Source organism: Onychostoma macrolepis, chromosome 12 (genome assembly GCF_012432095.1).
Source record: "Onychostoma macrolepis isolate SWU-2019 chromosome 12, ASM1243209v1, whole genome shotgun sequence".
Taxonomy (NCBI): Eukaryota; Metazoa; Chordata; class Actinopteri; order Cypriniformes; family Cyprinidae; genus Onychostoma; species Onychostoma macrolepis.
This window is the reverse complement of record NC_081166.1, coordinates 3,367,615-3,384,335: the sequence shown is the minus strand read 5'-3', so window position 1 is coordinate 3,384,335 and position 16,721 is coordinate 3,367,615. Positions and strand designations below refer to the sequence as shown.

General features: G+C 38.4%; 2 protein-coding genes across 4 annotated transcripts in view; one reads left to right on the top strand and one right to left on the bottom strand.

Moving 5' to 3' along the window:
• dock1 (dedicator of cytokinesis 1) overlaps positions 1-16,721 on the bottom strand; it is a 304,321-nt gene that overhangs the window by 143,047 nt on the left and 144,553 nt on the right. The window lies entirely within an intron of this gene.
• LOC131550816 (inhibitory synaptic factor 2A) overlaps positions 1-16,721 on the top strand; it is a 48,459-nt gene that overhangs the window by 12,088 nt on the left and 19,650 nt on the right. The window contains exons 2-3 of one of the 2 annotated variants that reach the window (XM_058793240.1): positions 3,705-4,926; positions 16,171-16,242. In XM_058793240.1, the coding sequence (XP_058649223.1) occupies positions 3,710-4,926; positions 16,171-16,242 (1,289 nt within the window). In that variant the 5' untranslated portion in view covers positions 3,705-3,709. Of the gene's footprint in view, positions 1-2,663; positions 4,927-16,170; positions 16,243-16,721 lie in introns of those variants that run through there. The other variant, XM_058793239.1, reaches the window with a different exon arrangement.

Here is a 16,721-nt window from a genome sequence, read left to right as displayed (position 1 = left end):
CTTATGTCCAGTCGCTCTAGCCTCATGATTTGTGGTTCCACTCATATCTGAGACGCAAACAGCATATGCTCAACTCAAAGTATGACTAACAGCAATAGTTATTCTCACCATATCAAGCAGCACTAATGAAAGCAGTGTGCAAATAAAAGCACTATTAAGTTTACCATCTTCCACCTTTCATTTCAGGGCCTTTCAAAGATAAAGCTGATTTTCAAGAGCTCAGGTTGACAAAGACCAGGAAGAGAAAACCACTCGGCTGTTGCTACGATACCACAATATCAAACACAAGGCAACTGTGAAAACATAATTTGATGAATTAATTCTTTAGAGTCTTATGTAAATAAAGTCACGCTTTGCTGTTTACATAATCCTAGGGCCGCTAATGCTTCTTTGGGGGACTCAAGCCGTCGGCAGTAGCTACCCTTTCTGATTAATTGACTTGGAAATGCATTTGGGATGGGCTTTCCCTGACAACTGGGTTACACTAGTAATACATCACACTCAGAAGTGAATGGGAACGAGGAGGAGGAGAGATACCTACGATGTTGAGTCGACTGCGGATTCGATTTAATGTATTAATACAATCCCATGATTCCTAGCAGCCGTATCGATCTTGTTTGCGTGTTGTTCGGCCAGTGTGTATTTGGCTGCTGTATTGAAGGTTTGTAATGATGTCTGCAGCTCACATCGATCCCGAACGGCCCTCGAAGACGGCTAGTCGCCGAGGGTCTGTCACCACCGGTTTTATCTCACCTTTCTCGAGGCCCTTAACAAATGATTTAGAGTAATAGACATAATCCAATAGCACAGAAAGCATTAGAGATGCTCAACATGACACTCTTGCAGAAGTGCAGCTAAGTAACTCTGAGATCAACCTGCTTCTAAACCCGCAGAGGAATCCACACTCCATTAGATTACATATTATTGGATTTTGAGAACATATGCTGCTCCTGTATGGATTGTTATTCCCTGCTGTCTACACATGTGCACGAGAACCCTGTTTGAGACTCTTTGTGGTTTTTGATAAGGCTTACACAAGGGATCAGTGACCTAACAAACCCTTATACTACAGTGTTATAATAATTATGACTATTAAACTTTGGTTTGCAAAATATACCGTTAACGCTACAACCTGAATTATTTTTTAATCATGTGGATGCTTAAAAAGAGGTGTGCTGTTACTTTAAGGAAATGGGCATGTAAAAAAAAGGCATGTAAATAAATCCCTCTGGCTTAGACTAATATTCAAAAGTCTGGTTGGTAAGATTTTTTAAAATGTTACTGAAAGAAGTCTCCTGCTCACAGAGGCTGCCTTTATTGGATAAAAAAGTAAGAATTGTGAAATTATTGCAATTAAAAAATAAATAAATACTGAACAGTGTAAAACGTAATTTATTCCTGTGATGCAAAGCTGAATTTTCAGCATCATTACTTCAGTCTTTAGCGACACATGATCCTTCAGAAATGTAATTTAAAATTAAAAAGCATTCTCAATTCAATTCAGAACAGTTCATAATAATAATAATAATGATGATAATAATAACAATAACAACAATAACAATACTAACAACAACAACAACAACAACAACGACAATAATAAAAATAACCCATGATACATATTTTAGGATTCAAAATATTGAATTGTCTTTACTGTACTTTTAATCAATTTAATGTGCGCTTGCAGAGAAAAGTATGAATTTCTTTAAAAAAACTTCTTACTGACCCAAAACTTTTGAACGGTACTGTACATTGAAGGAAAGACCAGACTATTGCAGAAACTTGAGGGAAAATGTAGGGAAGACTGAAGGACTATTTGTTTAGACCAGAAGGTTGTTCTGTAAGACAAGACAAAAGACGTCCTGTGCCACACTAAAGATTTAAAGCTGCTGCTCCAGACGGCTCGTATCTGTTGTTGTGAATCTTTCATATTTGAAAGACAAGATTACTGAAGCAGAAATCAGATTTGGTTCAGGAATCCTGGGTTACAGTGTTCGGATATCACCCTGCTTGAGTAATGTTAGCCGTCACTGAAAACTTCACAACAATCAGCCTGAGACCTTGAAGAGAGTGTCATTTTCCTGTTTGTGACTCTCATTGCATAACTGTCTTTCCTTTTGTATGCAAGAAGAAAATCTGAAACACACTAAAACAAAAAACAGGCTAAAAAAACTAGAGATGTGCACAAGTATGGACTTTGTCGGTGGATTGTGTGAAAGTCTAGTTGGTATTAAGAAAGCCTCATATAATGAGGTTGATTCATGTCCAACACACAGCATCATGACACATTCTGGTGTTCAATAACAGCTCAATGAAGCACAACAGAAAAGAACAGGTCTCAAGAAGCATTTTTAAAATTATTTTTAAAGCTATTTTTAGCAAGTGCCCAATAGACATGTCCTTTAACTACACAAAACCATCATAGTACACACACACACAAATAATAACAGAATTTCAGAAGAACCTGTCTTTAAATGTATTTGTTAAAGTGATGAATTTCTTACACAAGTGGTATTATGATGGCTAAAGTGATGGTTATAGAGCATGAACTTGGAGACATAACTTCTGAGAAAGCACATACTCGTGTGTGTGTTTTTGTGTTTATTTGTGTGTGTGTGTGTGTGTGTGTGCGCATACACACACACACACACACGTTTTTTCTGGTTCCCAAATCTAATTGGCTCTGAGCCTGTTCCAGGCATGTGATATTCTAGTGATAACAGCACTGATAACAAATAATACTGATTTTGTGTCACAGAATGTAGTTTTAGGAGGTTTTTTTTTAGGCAAGAATGTAGTTGTTTAGCCTTCAAATATGTGGTTGAAGATAACGTCTAATTAAAAATTTGCTTTGACGTTTTCGGAGATGTGAGCTTCAGGGCTTCAGTAGCCTTTCAGCACTCATGAACCCAGCCTCACCTCGGCCAGATCTTCTGGAATGTGTCACTGATGTCTCTCTATAGTGGTTAAACATGGGATATAATTAGTTTTGGGTAAATCTAACATGCAGTCTTTGGTCTCTGAGTAAATTAGAAAAAAAATAATGCATGTTGTCTAATATAGATAGATACCGATATAGGTAGGTAGGTAGGTAGATCGGTAGAACAGAGAGACAGATAGATACATACATACATAATCAAACGTACTCACATATTTCCAGAAAAGAATGCACATATCGAGGCACTAAAAAAAGGCAGTTTGACACACAGGCCTCGGAGGGAAGCTGGGAGTGTTTGTCAGGGTGATGATGCTGAATCACAGGGCAGGCAGTCTCTCTCTTTCTATTAGTTAGCTGAGGGATGGTGAACTCCAGGGAGGTAGACAGATGACGTGCTTTCACTCCTATCATTCTCCCTGCGTGCGGTCGCTCCAGGAACACACGAGATTAAGAGATGCAATTAACTGTCAAAGACAAACAAGTCACGGGCTAGGACAACACTCATGAGATTGCTCCATAAATTTCACCGCAAACGAGCTGAGCAGGTTAGTGAAGGAAAGGACGCAAATTCGCTATATGAAATGTTCATAGAGTCTGGGGATGAAAGATGTTGCAGCTGTGCCCTTTTCTGGTTCCATGACTGATTATTTTCACATTTGTGTCAGATCATTTAAGCACAGAAATCTAATCTACTAACACAATTACATGCAAGATACAGTTGCTAAAGGCAAGTGCACCATTTTTCCAACTAATAATATTGTGTTTGCAGGAACCATGGTGAGCAAGGACGCTGGTAAATGCATGCTCACCAACTCTGAGTCGGACTCAGAGGCAACGGCGGCCTCCATGGCCCTGGAGGTCAAAGGATCATCGGACGAAAGCCGGCAGGTGCGCAAACGCAACAAAGCCCTTCAGGTGCGCTTCAAGGACATCTGCGAGGCACAGAATGAACAGGCTGCTGCGGCCCGAGGGGGGAAGCCGGTCTACAAGGTGGCGTACCGCAAATACATGACCGTCCCAGCTCGCAGATCAATCCCCAATGTCACCAAAAGCACTGGAGTGCAAACATCACCGGATCTTAGGAAGCGTTACCAGACTTTTCCATTTGAGCGGAAGAAAGGACATACGGTCAAGCATGCTGCTGTTGTGGAGAGCTGTAAGGATCAGGACGATGGGTTTGTTATTGATGTAAAGAGGGCGAAAGCTACCGAGGTGGGTAGGGAGTGCGCACCCTCTCAAAATGTGAGAAAAACAAGAGCATTAATGCACACCAACAAGTGCGTCGCGACTATAGAGCAACACCCACAAACCAGGGACTGTCTGGAGAGAACAGACGGACCGTGTTCGGATGCTCTGGTTCTTCCTTGTCCGACAGATGGGTCCACAGCGGGAACGGACAACTCGGACTATCAGATCTGTAGCGTCAGAAGAAAACACAGTAAGGGCTTCCAGAGAGACTCTGAAACTCTTGATCGCTCAGGCAAGCTACAGTTGCTAAACTCTGGGGAGAGCGGTGGGAATATTCTAGAGGATTCCTCCTCCAAAGTGATGGGACCTATCGCGTGGAACTCCCTCACACAGGTGGAGTGCCTGGAGAGTCCGTCCGAGCGGAACAAACGCAAGAAGGCGCTGCAGCTCAATGGCCTGCAGTCGCAGACGCTGCCGCGGTCCAGTTGCACGACGCAGGTCCAGTGCCACGTGGGCACGCTCTCTGCTCGACCGCTGCGGGCCATGGAGGAGGCAGCGCCGGTGACTCCAGTCTCCTCGACAGCCGTTCCCATGCCTGCGCCTCCATGCAGGGGCGGCACAGGATCGGGAACTCTACAGATGGATAATGAGGCGTGCAAGCAGATAGTGCCTGTCAATCAGGATGGGGATGTTAAAGCGCAGCTCCAGGCCATGGAAAACATGATCAGCTCCAGCCAGGAAACCATCAAAGTGCTGCTGGGTGTCATTCAGGAGCTGGAAAAAGGAGAAGCTCATAGAGAAGGGTAAGACAATGTACTTTAACCAGCATGCAAAGAGTAAAATTAAATATTGTGCCAAAAGAACTGTATCAAGCAGAATTGCAATTTCCCACAGGTTTCCCAAAACAGGCCAAATGCAATGTGTTGAAGCACAATGGATTACTTTGGTTGTTTCTATGTATTTAAGCATGGCATACAAGAAACTAATCCAAGACAGAAAACATTACGCCAGTCCCACGTATTGTTTGGTTCTCAAACTGCTATAGTGGGTCTAACTAGGATGGATGAGTAAAGCTTTGGTTGGTTAGCAAGACTTTAAGGGAAGCACTCTATTTCATAAAAATAAAATTCTGTGCCAACAGAACTACACAAAGCAGAAGTGCACTTCTCCAGAGGTTTCCTCAATGTGTTGAAAGTGCCAATGAAAGAGCCACAATGCACATTGTTCGGAAAGTTGACCTAAAGGAGGATTACCTTGGATGACTCAATGCGTTTATGCATTAGATACAAGAAACTATTCCAACATAGAATATATTACTTCATTCCCATGTATTGCTTGGTTCTCAAACTGCTATAGTAGGTCCAATTTGGATGGATGAGTGCATCTTTGTTTGGTTAGCAAGACTATATGAGCAGCATTTTTTCAGCACAGAATTGCGCCAAGCAGAATTGCATTTCCACACATGTTTCTCCAAACATTCACAACACATGCCAACTGCAATGTGTTGAATGTGCCAGTGAACCACAATACACATTTTTCGGAAAGATGACGTAAAGATGGATTGCTTTGGTTTTATCTGTGCGTTTATGCATTGGACACAAGAGATTTAACACAGAAAAAATACTTCAGGTAGGCCTAATTTGGATAGATGAGTATAGATTTGGTTGGTTAGTAACTAAGTGTAGCACTGTTTCAAAATATGACATTTTGTGACAAAGTAATTGAAAAATCCACAATGCACGCCAACTACAATGTGAACCACAATGCACATCGTTCAGAAAGTTGACTTAAAGATGGATTACTTTGGTAGTTTCCAATGCATGAGATACAAGAAACTACTCTAACAGCAAAAACATTACATCAGTTTTAGAGCCATTGTTTGGTTCTATAGCTATAGTAGGGTCGAATTAGGATGGATAAGTGCATATTTGGTTGGTTAGTAAGACTTTAAGGGCAACACTTTTTTTAATTTATTTTTTTTTAAATAAAATTGTGCCAACAGAACTGCACTAAGCAGAATTGCATTTCCTTACAGGTTTCCCTAAACATCTACAACTCATGCCAACTACAACGCGTTGAAAGCTCCAACGAACCAATGTACACTGTTCGCAAAAAGTTGACCTAAAGGTTGATTACTTTGGTTGTCTCAACATTAAATCACCCCCAAGAACTGTTTGGTTCTCAAACTGACTGCCATAGCAGGTCTAATTAGGATGGATAAGTGCATCTTTGGTCGGTTAGCAAGACTTTCAGGGCAGCGCTCTTTTTCATATTGACTTTTATCACCTTGGACTCAACCTGGGAAATTTGCTAGAGGCCTTCTAAATACTACTTATTTAACGATGCCAAAAGCCTTCTACTTTCGAGAGCGCCTATTTAATCTAACAATTGAATCCGCTCCAAATCGGGGCAGAGGCATTAAGTAATGACAAACCTTTTTTAAGAGAGTAGAAAAATACAATATAAATGTACCTCACAAAGAAGAAGATTACGCAGTATATTGAGATGAAATGAACCAGTCCAAATGGGAAATATCATAGACACTAACTAGTAAGTTACACAAGCAGGATATTTGCATGCATAACAGCTGAATATTTACAGTCAGAGCCAATCAATGATAAACCAGCTCATTCCCACAGCAGGATATCATGCAAATCAGCCTAAACTATCGCTTTAAAATATTCCAATGCCACATTTAGCTTTATCCCACCCAGCTAAGCATAACATACTGATTAGTTCAGCATTTACACAAAACTGTACAACATTAAGTAAGCCCCTTATGAGATCAGTTTGCATGCAATTTAGAGAGAAGTAGGACTAAATCTAATGTTTGAGACTGGTTAGGTCAAGGGAAAAGAAAAATTTGAGTTTGCACAGGAAACAGACTTATTTTCCTGCAAATTCACACACATTTCCCTAAAGATGCTTTGGGATGCAAGCACTAGAACCCGCCAGGATAGTGATTAAAAATGGCATTAATTACCTGCAAGACTACATGTCTATTTTATATACTTGAAGCACAATTAAGGTCACAGCAAGAGGGTTCCGTAAACAACTGATCCAGATGATGATCAGGAGACTAGACAACAACATCATGAGGATGATTAGAGATCCGCTCAAGCACAAACTCGGAGAATCATGGGACAAAGGACCACTGACTGATCAAAACAACATATTTTGCATAATATATAAACATTATCCAGTGCATTACTAATTTTAGCCAGTGTATTAGCACTTATATGTGATCCTGGACCACAAAACCAGTCTTAAGTCACTGGGGTATATTTGTAGCAATAGCCAAAAATACATTGTATGAGTCAAACTTATTGATTTTTCTTTTATGTCAAAAATCATTAGGATATTAAGTAAAGATCATGTTCCATGAAGATATTTTGTAAATTTCTTACCATAAATGTATCAAAAATTTTTGATTAGTAATAAAAACTTCATTTGGACAACTTTAAAGGCAATTTTTTAAATATTTAGATTTTATGCACTCTCAGATTCCAGATTTTCAAATAGTTGTATCTCGGCCAAATTTTGTCCGATCCTAACAAACCATACATCAATGGAAAGCTTATTTATTCAGTTTTCAGAAGATGTGTCAAGGTCAATTTTGAAAAATTGACCCTTATGACTGGTTTTGTGGTCCAGGGTCACACATCAAGTCTAATAGCATGCTTTACACACTAAAAAGCATTGACACAAAAACAAATGAAACTCAACTTTGGTTTCAGAGAGGGAATTCTCCAACATTACCCAAGCACATGCCTCAGAGGCATTTTAATGTATTCAAGGCAATGCAACGAGTTTTCAATTCCCCAGCTCAGGTCTGAGAAAGTGCATTTTCCTGCATTCAATGCAGAAACAGTTAATGCTTGTGTGGATACACAACATTAGTCTCATTCCACACACTCAGAAATGTCAGTCATGTGACAAAAGACAGTGAGACTGGAGGACGTAGGTGAGTGTGTTCATAATTACATCTGTTACATTACCGCAGGCGTGATGTAGTACTTTTCAACGTGTTCAAAAGCGTGCTGCAGACAAAGACGTACGCAAAGAGGCATTTGACTAAAAACAAGCTAAAGTATCAAAAGGGAATGCTAGCGGTTGTGTAGCTGAACTATGAATCACTGGTGTGCATTAGTTAATGATCAAAAACAAACATTGAGTGACTCATAAAAAAAAAATCATTCCAACCAAAATCGACCAACCAAATAATTTCTTTAAAAACATACAATAAATTAAACATACTTTCAGGCATGGTCTTGGACAAGGTTTTGGTCATGCTTTCTAAATAAAAAAGAAAATATTAATAAACAAATACTGTAGGAGAGAAAGTTCTTTCATCACAGTAAAGGAATGGTAGATTTTATATATGCAGTCCACAGGTAAATATGAAATCAATCATTAAAAAATGTATTAAAAATTAAAGAATATTGAACTCATTGGATTACCAAAAAAAGGAATTAAAACATTTAATAGAAAAAATAAAATAAATATGGTAAATATCCACAATAAATTAAACATGCTTTCAGACATAACATGTGAGGGGAAAATATACAGGGATTTTTTTTTTAACAAGAAATTCAACATTTCATATTAATCCAAACAAAATATGAAATAATCGCAAGAATTCAAGAATGTTTAAATCACTAGATTATCAAAAAAATAGACATTACAATATATTCAATAAGAAATTTAAACAATAAGGAATAAAAAACAAAAAACAAATGTGTGGTAAATATCTAAATTAGCTATATACAGGTGCTAATAAATTAGAATGTTGTGGAAAAGTTAATTTATTTCAGTAATTCAACTCAAATGGTGAAACTCGTGTATTAAATAAATTCAATGCACACAGACTGAAGTAGTTTAAGGGTGAATTCCATTTCTCTGTCTTACCCCTTCCCCTTCGTCTTACCCCTAGCCCTTGTCCCTTGAAACCGAGTGGTAAGCGCTAGGGGTGAAAACATACCCCTATGAAATGAGGCACCATTTAGTTACGGTTACGTCATCATACACCGTCGCTAGCTGGCTGCTACATCATCAGAGCCGACAAGTGTTGACCACAAACTTTGGAGTTTAGTTAAAACTGTAGACGTGCAAGGAGTCCATTCAAGGCTAGTCTACGGGACTGTTGTGCAAATCAGCACTGTAACGTTACCGTAGCAAACTAGCGATTTTTTAAAACGTTTCAATTAAGAACATGGTTGCAAATATATATGTACAGGACTGTCTAGAGCACAAAACAAGACTGTCGTAATTTTTAAATAAATTATTTAAGCCGAAAATACTTACATTTATGGGACTCTCTGGATGATCTGGCCGCCATTGTTGCCGGTTGCGCAGTGTGTTCTGGGTACCCCTTGGTTTCAAGTAAGCTCGCGAAAATGCTTGGTTTTAAGGGGTATCTACCACTTCCCCTTAGCCCTACCCCTCGATCAAAACGAGAATTGGCATAGCCCTTACTTTCACGTGAACGCGCAAAACTAAGGGGAAGGGGTAAGACAGAGAAATGGGATTCACCCTAAGTCTTTGTTCTTTTAATTGTAATGATTTTGGCTCACATTTAACAAAAACCCACCAATTCACTATCTCAACAAATTAGAAATACTTCATACCACCAATAAAAAAAACATTTTTAGTGAATTGTTGGCCTTCTGGAAAGTATGTTCATTTACTGTATATGTACTCAATACTTGGTAGGGGCTCCTTTTGCTTTAATTACTGCCTCAATTCAGCTTGGCATGGAGGTGATCAGTTTGTGGCACTGCTGAGGTGGTATGGAAGCCCAGGTTTCTTTGACAGTGGCCTTCAGCTCATCTGCAGTTTTTGGTCTCTTGTTTCTCATTGATTCTCTATGGGGTTCAGGTCTGGTGAGTTTGCTGGCCAGTCAAGCACACCAACACCATGGTCATTTAACCAACTTTTGGTGCTTTTGGCAGTGTGGGCAGGTGCCAAATCCTGCTGGAAAATTAAATCAGCATCTTTAAAAAGCTGGTCAGCAGAAGGAAGCATGAAGTACTCCAAAATTTCTTGGTAAATGGGGGCAGTGACTTTGGTTTTCAAAAAACACAATGGACCAACACCAGCAGATGACATTGCACCCCAAATCATCACAGACTGTGGAAACTTAACACTGGACTTCAAGCAACTTGGGCTATGAGCTTCTCCACCCTTCCTCCAGACTCTAGGACCTTGGTTTCCAAATGAAATACAAAACTTGCTCTCATCTGAAAAGAGGACTTTGGACCACTGGGCAACAGTCCAGTAGTTCTTCTCCTCATCCCAGGTAAGACGCCTCTGACGTTGTCTGTGGTTGAGGAGTGGCTTAACAAGAGGAATACGACAACTGTAGCCAAATTCCTCGACACGTCTGTGTGTGGTGGCTCTTGATGCCTTGACCCCAGCCTCAGTCCATTCCTTGTGAAGTTCACCCAAATTCTTGAATCGATTTTGCTTGACAATCCTCATAAGGCTGCGGTTCTCTCGGTTGGTTGTGCATCTTTTTCTTCCACACTTTTTCCTTCCACTCAACTTTCTGTTAACATGCTTGGATACAGCACTCTGTGAACAGCCAGCTTCTTTGGCAATGAATGTTTGTGGCTTACCCTCCTTGTGAAGGGTGTCAATGATTGTCTTCTGGACAACTGTCAGATCAGCAGTCTTCCCCATGATTGTGTAGCCTAGTGAACCAAACTGAGAGACCATTTTGAAGGCTCAGGAAACCTTTGCAGGTGTTTTGAGTTGATTGGCATGTCACCATATTCTAATTTGTTGAGATAGTGAATTGGTGGGTTTTTGTTAAATGTGAGCCAAAATCATCAATTAAAAGAAGCAAAGTCTTAAACTACTTCAGTCTGTGTGCATTGAATTTATTTAATACACGAGTTTCACAATTTGAGTTGAATTACTGAAATGAACTTTTCCACAACATTCTAATGTATTGAGATGCACCTGTACATACACACACACACACACACACATAATTGGCTTACAAAAATACACAATATCTACTGTGTTGCAGCAATATCTCAGCTACTTGACATTTCTATATAACCTCATAACCAGCCCTTGCTAAAACGTAAGGCAAAAATAATTACTTTGAGTTAAAAAAATAAAAAATAAAAATGGTCAGAACTCATCCATACTGAAAATTAGTTAGACACTAAACCATATTTGTCACACGAAGCTTTGAAAATAATTACTTCTGACAGTATCTGTTTCTCTGTGCATCTATTTAAATGATAATCTGCAATCTGCACAAATAATATGTTGCCCAATAACAGAGGGTCCCTTTGTGGGAGAATTCAACTCGTGTCCCAAAGGTCTTCTCTTTCGGGATACAACATAATTGACTTCCTTTTTACATTCCAACATATTACCTCCCGCGCTGTGCCAGCTGCTCCGGAGTGTTCGGCCTGATCACCGCCGGCAGCCAGATCCTTGTGACAAACATTATTCTGCCTTCCTCCTGCCCTCCTGTCCAACCTCAGGCTCCCAGCAACAGCGCTATACATCACTGTCCCCATTAGGCACAGAAACTAGCCTCAGATAAACCCCACGCATCAGCAAACAGCACTTCACATGCTCTCATTAGATCCAAAATGGCTGTTGGTGTCCTGCTCTTTTACACGATGAGCCCCGCAGTTTGACCTATGAAGGAGGCCAGTGCAGAGCTCAGGGGTGGCGGCGCCGGTAATGGCCGAGTCGGCTGCTCTCTGACAGCGACTGCCAAAAATCAGCTCTGGACTGTAGTTTCAAAGTCTCTCTGAGTCACAGAGAAGCGGGGCGTTTCACACTGAACTGTCCGCCGTTCAGTCCAGCTGGTCACAATGCATTTTCTACCAAGCAACCGCAACTGAGTCTGACTGGAATAAGGGGATCGGCATAGAAATGCAAACTTCAGTATGGATCACAATTGACATGAAATAAGTCTGGCATAATACAGATTTTTTTTTTCTTTGTCTAATAAATAATATGCAGAACAAGTTTTTTATGCTTGTTCCATTTTTGCATTTCTACATATAAATCACTCAATACATTCTCTTTAATTTGTTCTTTCCTTCTTTTCAAACAGTACCATACAGATTTTTATTTTTTTTTGGCTGATAAATTACATGCAGAACTAGTTTATTTTTTGTTCCATTTTTACATTTTGACAATAATCTTTCTGGATTTCATCATTAACCTGAAGGTGAACAACCAGCTAGATTAGACTAGTATTGTGCTAAAAAAAGAAAGTCAAATTATTTATGCAAGCACATTAATATAACAGAACACACAAGTAAAAAGGTGAGACAAACATGTAAGATCAAACTAAATTGTAAAAACAAACTTTCAAGACTTGATAGTTGCAGGAAAAAATATTTTATATATATTCTTTAATCAAGGTATATATCACAAATAGTTAATTCATATTTAACATTTAAACGTTTATCAGTTTCAAGAATTAATTTCTTTCAATTATTACTCAATGGATTATCAAAAAATAAGCATTACTGCACTGTCTTTAAATAAATGAATAAATAAAGTGGTAAACATCAGTTTATGGACTTTAATAATAATCAATGAATATTCAATTATATAATGCAAATTTTAAAAATCTGTGCAAAAAATTGGACAAAAGTAAAACCAAATTAAACAAGCATTTTGGGTTAAACATCCATAAGCAAAAGAGTGGTTTAACTACCAAAACTTACCTAGAACTTCAACCGAGTACAAAAGAAACACACACACACACTGACATTACGAACTGAAATTATTTTCTGTGCTAATCGACAGGATGCCAGAGATGCTGTCAATACAGCTTAACTTGTATTCATCCCGTAATACTCCAGCAATGAGAGACGGACAGAGTCGAGCTGGAGATACAGATCGACAGAACGAGAGACAGACAGATATGACAACACGTCTCATCAGAGCTATTGATCACTCCGTCGGGTTCCCGTCAGTCTGACATTGGCCCTCCATCACAGGACCGTCGGACGGGTCGACGGGTCACCTGCTTCCTGCCAGCAAAGCAATCGTTTCAACGACAGGCAGTAATTACTAATGGCAGCCAACAGTGAAAGTAAAGCTTCTTGAATTTTTGGAGCCCACGTCTCCACACATCACCACCGGCAGTGAAAAACTTGTTGGCGAAAGGAGATTTATGCTATTTACTTTAGCATTTATAAATGTAAGAAATATTCAGCTCAGAGACTATAGCACAATCCTGCTGGAGGCAAACTCAGAGCGAACAAACACAAACACATACCAGAGACTAGGAATCGGATGTAAACACTGACTACTGTTCACAGAGCAAAGCTTCAGAGCGAAAGATCACCAATATACATCAAAACCTGCAATGTTTTGTGTTTACAATTAAATATGGTGTAAATAAGATTTATTCTCTTGCTACACAGTCATACTGTCTGAACTAACATTTAAGTCTGACAAACCTTCAATTCACAAAACTTGCTTTCAGAAACAGAAATCAATGAGATTAATGATAACTAGCAATTTAGTAAGTGAACGAGATGTTAATTAAATGCTCAGTCTTAAGAAATGCATTCTTGAATTCAGCAAGGATGCATTAAATTGACAGAAAAGTGACAGTAATGACATATTATATTACAAAAGTTTTCCATTTCAAATGCTTTCCTATTAATTAAAAAAAATCCAGGAAAAAAAAAAAAAAAGGTTTCCCCAAAAAATACTTAGCTGCACTACTTTGATAATCAAAAATGTTATTTGAGCAGCAATTCAGCATATTAGAATGATTTCTGAAGGATCATGTGACACTGAAGACTGGAGTAATGATGCTGAAAATGCAGCTTTGCATCACGGCAATAAATTATTTTAAAATGGAAAATAGTTGTTTTAAATTGTAATAATATTTAATAATTTTATTTTTCATTTTTCTCTCAAAGAGAGACTTCTTCCTAAAAAATTTTTTGAACGGTAGAGAGAACGTGCATTCATTTTGCAGATGCTTTTATCCAAATGAGAAATACAACACCATTCATCTTAAGGAGGCAATAAATTCATTCAAATCTGTGCCGTAATTGTGTTTTTGCATGCAATCACTTCATGACATCACTTTCAAATTACACTGCAAACTTGCATGCACATCTTAGAGCCAAATACACATGATGCTGAAGATTCAGCAGAATACCGCTGGTCAATGAGCTTGCGCTGATCTGCAAGCCTCAAACAGTCAGTTGAAACTGTGCAAACCTCCAGTGAGTGACAGTTAAGTGACTATAATGAGATGCATTCTAGTATTATGTATAATTTATTCAGCATTTGAATAACAGTTTTGTTTTTCACGCTGTTAAGAGCGCCGACGTGAAGCTGATTGCTGATGTACAAAACAGCAATGAAGTAATTCAGGAACACAGCTCTGCGCTTCAACAAACATTACACACACATCCGGCCTGATTATAATTCGCTTTGAATCAAATATTTACATACAAAGTTCTACAGCTGAAAAAAAAAAACAACAAAAAAAACAAAAACACTGATAAAAATGAAAGGCAAAAACTAGAGAAGTTCTGACGAATGAAGAACCTTTGAAATCAAGCTCTGGTTTAGTTAATGAACTTCCCGTTTCCCCCTGAGCTCAATCTATTTTAGGTGAGGATGATCTCCAGCAGAAATGATATCACACCTCTCTGGTCGAATACAAGGGATTTTGGGAAGGAATCAGTGTCTCACCCCTGAACTCTGCTGTCAGATCATATTTCATGTTCACTGCAGGCCAGAGGCCCTTGTGAACATACAAACTACATGTACAGTGGACATAGCTGCATTCTTCTCTTGTCGGGCATAGTCAAATCTTGCTTCTGTGGACTCTAGACAGGTTTAAAGGTCACAAGAAGACAGCATTTTAAGTGTCCTCCTGAAATGAAGGCTATTAATACGGTGGCCAAGTTCTACACCTTAAAAAAAATCCATAAAAATAAGACAATGTACTGTATTCGGATGAAAGAATTTTCCATACTTAGTTTTTTTGTTGTTGTTTTTTTAACTGGTGTTTTAGCTGTATTTTGAAACATTCTCTGCAATGAGTTTTAGCGTTAATGGAAATGTCTGTAAAATTAATTAATAATGTCCTGGCTGAAAATTACATTGAATGAATGAAAATTAGAATAAACTAAAATAAAATATAATATATTTAGATTTAAACTGTAGAAGAAAAAAAAAAAAGTAAATTACAATAAATATTTAAATAAATAAATACATGAATAAATAAATTTTTTTTTAAATTAACATTTAAAAATTAAGAATTTTTCCATATTGATTATTTACTGTTTTCTTACCTGTATTTTGAAACATTCACTGCACTGTGTTTTAGGGTTAACGGAAATGTCTGTAAAATTAATTAATGTCCTGGCTGAAAATTACCCGTAAATGTTTTTTTGTTTTTTTTATGTTTCGTAAGAATGGAAAAATAAACAAACAAATAAATAAAACAGAAAAACTAAAATAAAATTAGTACTTAAAAATACTAAATACACTTGGATTAACTGTACGGAAAAAAAATACTTTAATAAGTAAATTACAGTAAATAATAAAAATTGCTAAAACAGCAATTAAGACAGCTGAATCTATTAGTCCATTTTTAATTTGATTTAAAAAGCCAAATGCATTCAACATTTGTGATTGCTGTGCATTTAAGCAGATTATTACATAATTAGCTGGCATCAACTATTGGAATTCACTGTAAAATTCAGTCTCTTGTGCGGTTTCATTTCAGCCAGGATGCTACCTTGAAAGACAGCTGTCTATGTAGACAGCAAACCACACAGAAATAGAACTATATGCCACAAGCATCAGCACATTTTAGCTCCTGTTAGCAAACAAAAACAGTCAAAAGCAGCTGGATTTGACATTTCTGCAGCGTCACGGTGATTTGAAGGCTGTTCTGTTGTGAGCCGGCGTCCCGTGTGTCCTCTGCAGAACGCCGGTGTGAGGAATGCTAACACGGCTGATAATGAGGAAGGACAGGGTGAACGGGGAATGACTCGTCTCTCTCTCTCTTTATCTCCTCACAGACTCTCCTATCGAACCGGACAGGACACGGCCAACTGCGACACGTGTCGGAACAGCGCATGCATTATTTACAGGTTGGTGGCTGTATTTTGTTTAAAGCCCGAGCAAGTGAGATACACGAGCGTGCTGCGCTAATAAACATCTATTGCAGCCTGATCACAGATTGTGTGAGTAATGAACGAGATAAAGACAGGAAATACTCCCGCTGACAGGAAGGTGTAGGCTATTCAATAAAGGACCTTAGTGGGACACCCTCATCTCAGAGCCTGGCACAATATTATCTGGATGTGGAGTAGGGATAGTTCATCTGAATAATAAAATGTAGTCATTATTTATTCACACTCCACATTTGCATGATTTCTGTGGAATATTTATACAGCTCTTTTGTATTTAACCAATGCATCCTAAATGTAGTCCACATCACTTGATTGCTTTGTGCTATGAAAACAAAACTTTATACAAACATAAATGCACTTGAGAAGCAGCACTGCAAGATTTCATATTTTTGTTCTTGTTTGAAGGATACACAAGATTTAAATAAATAATGCACAGA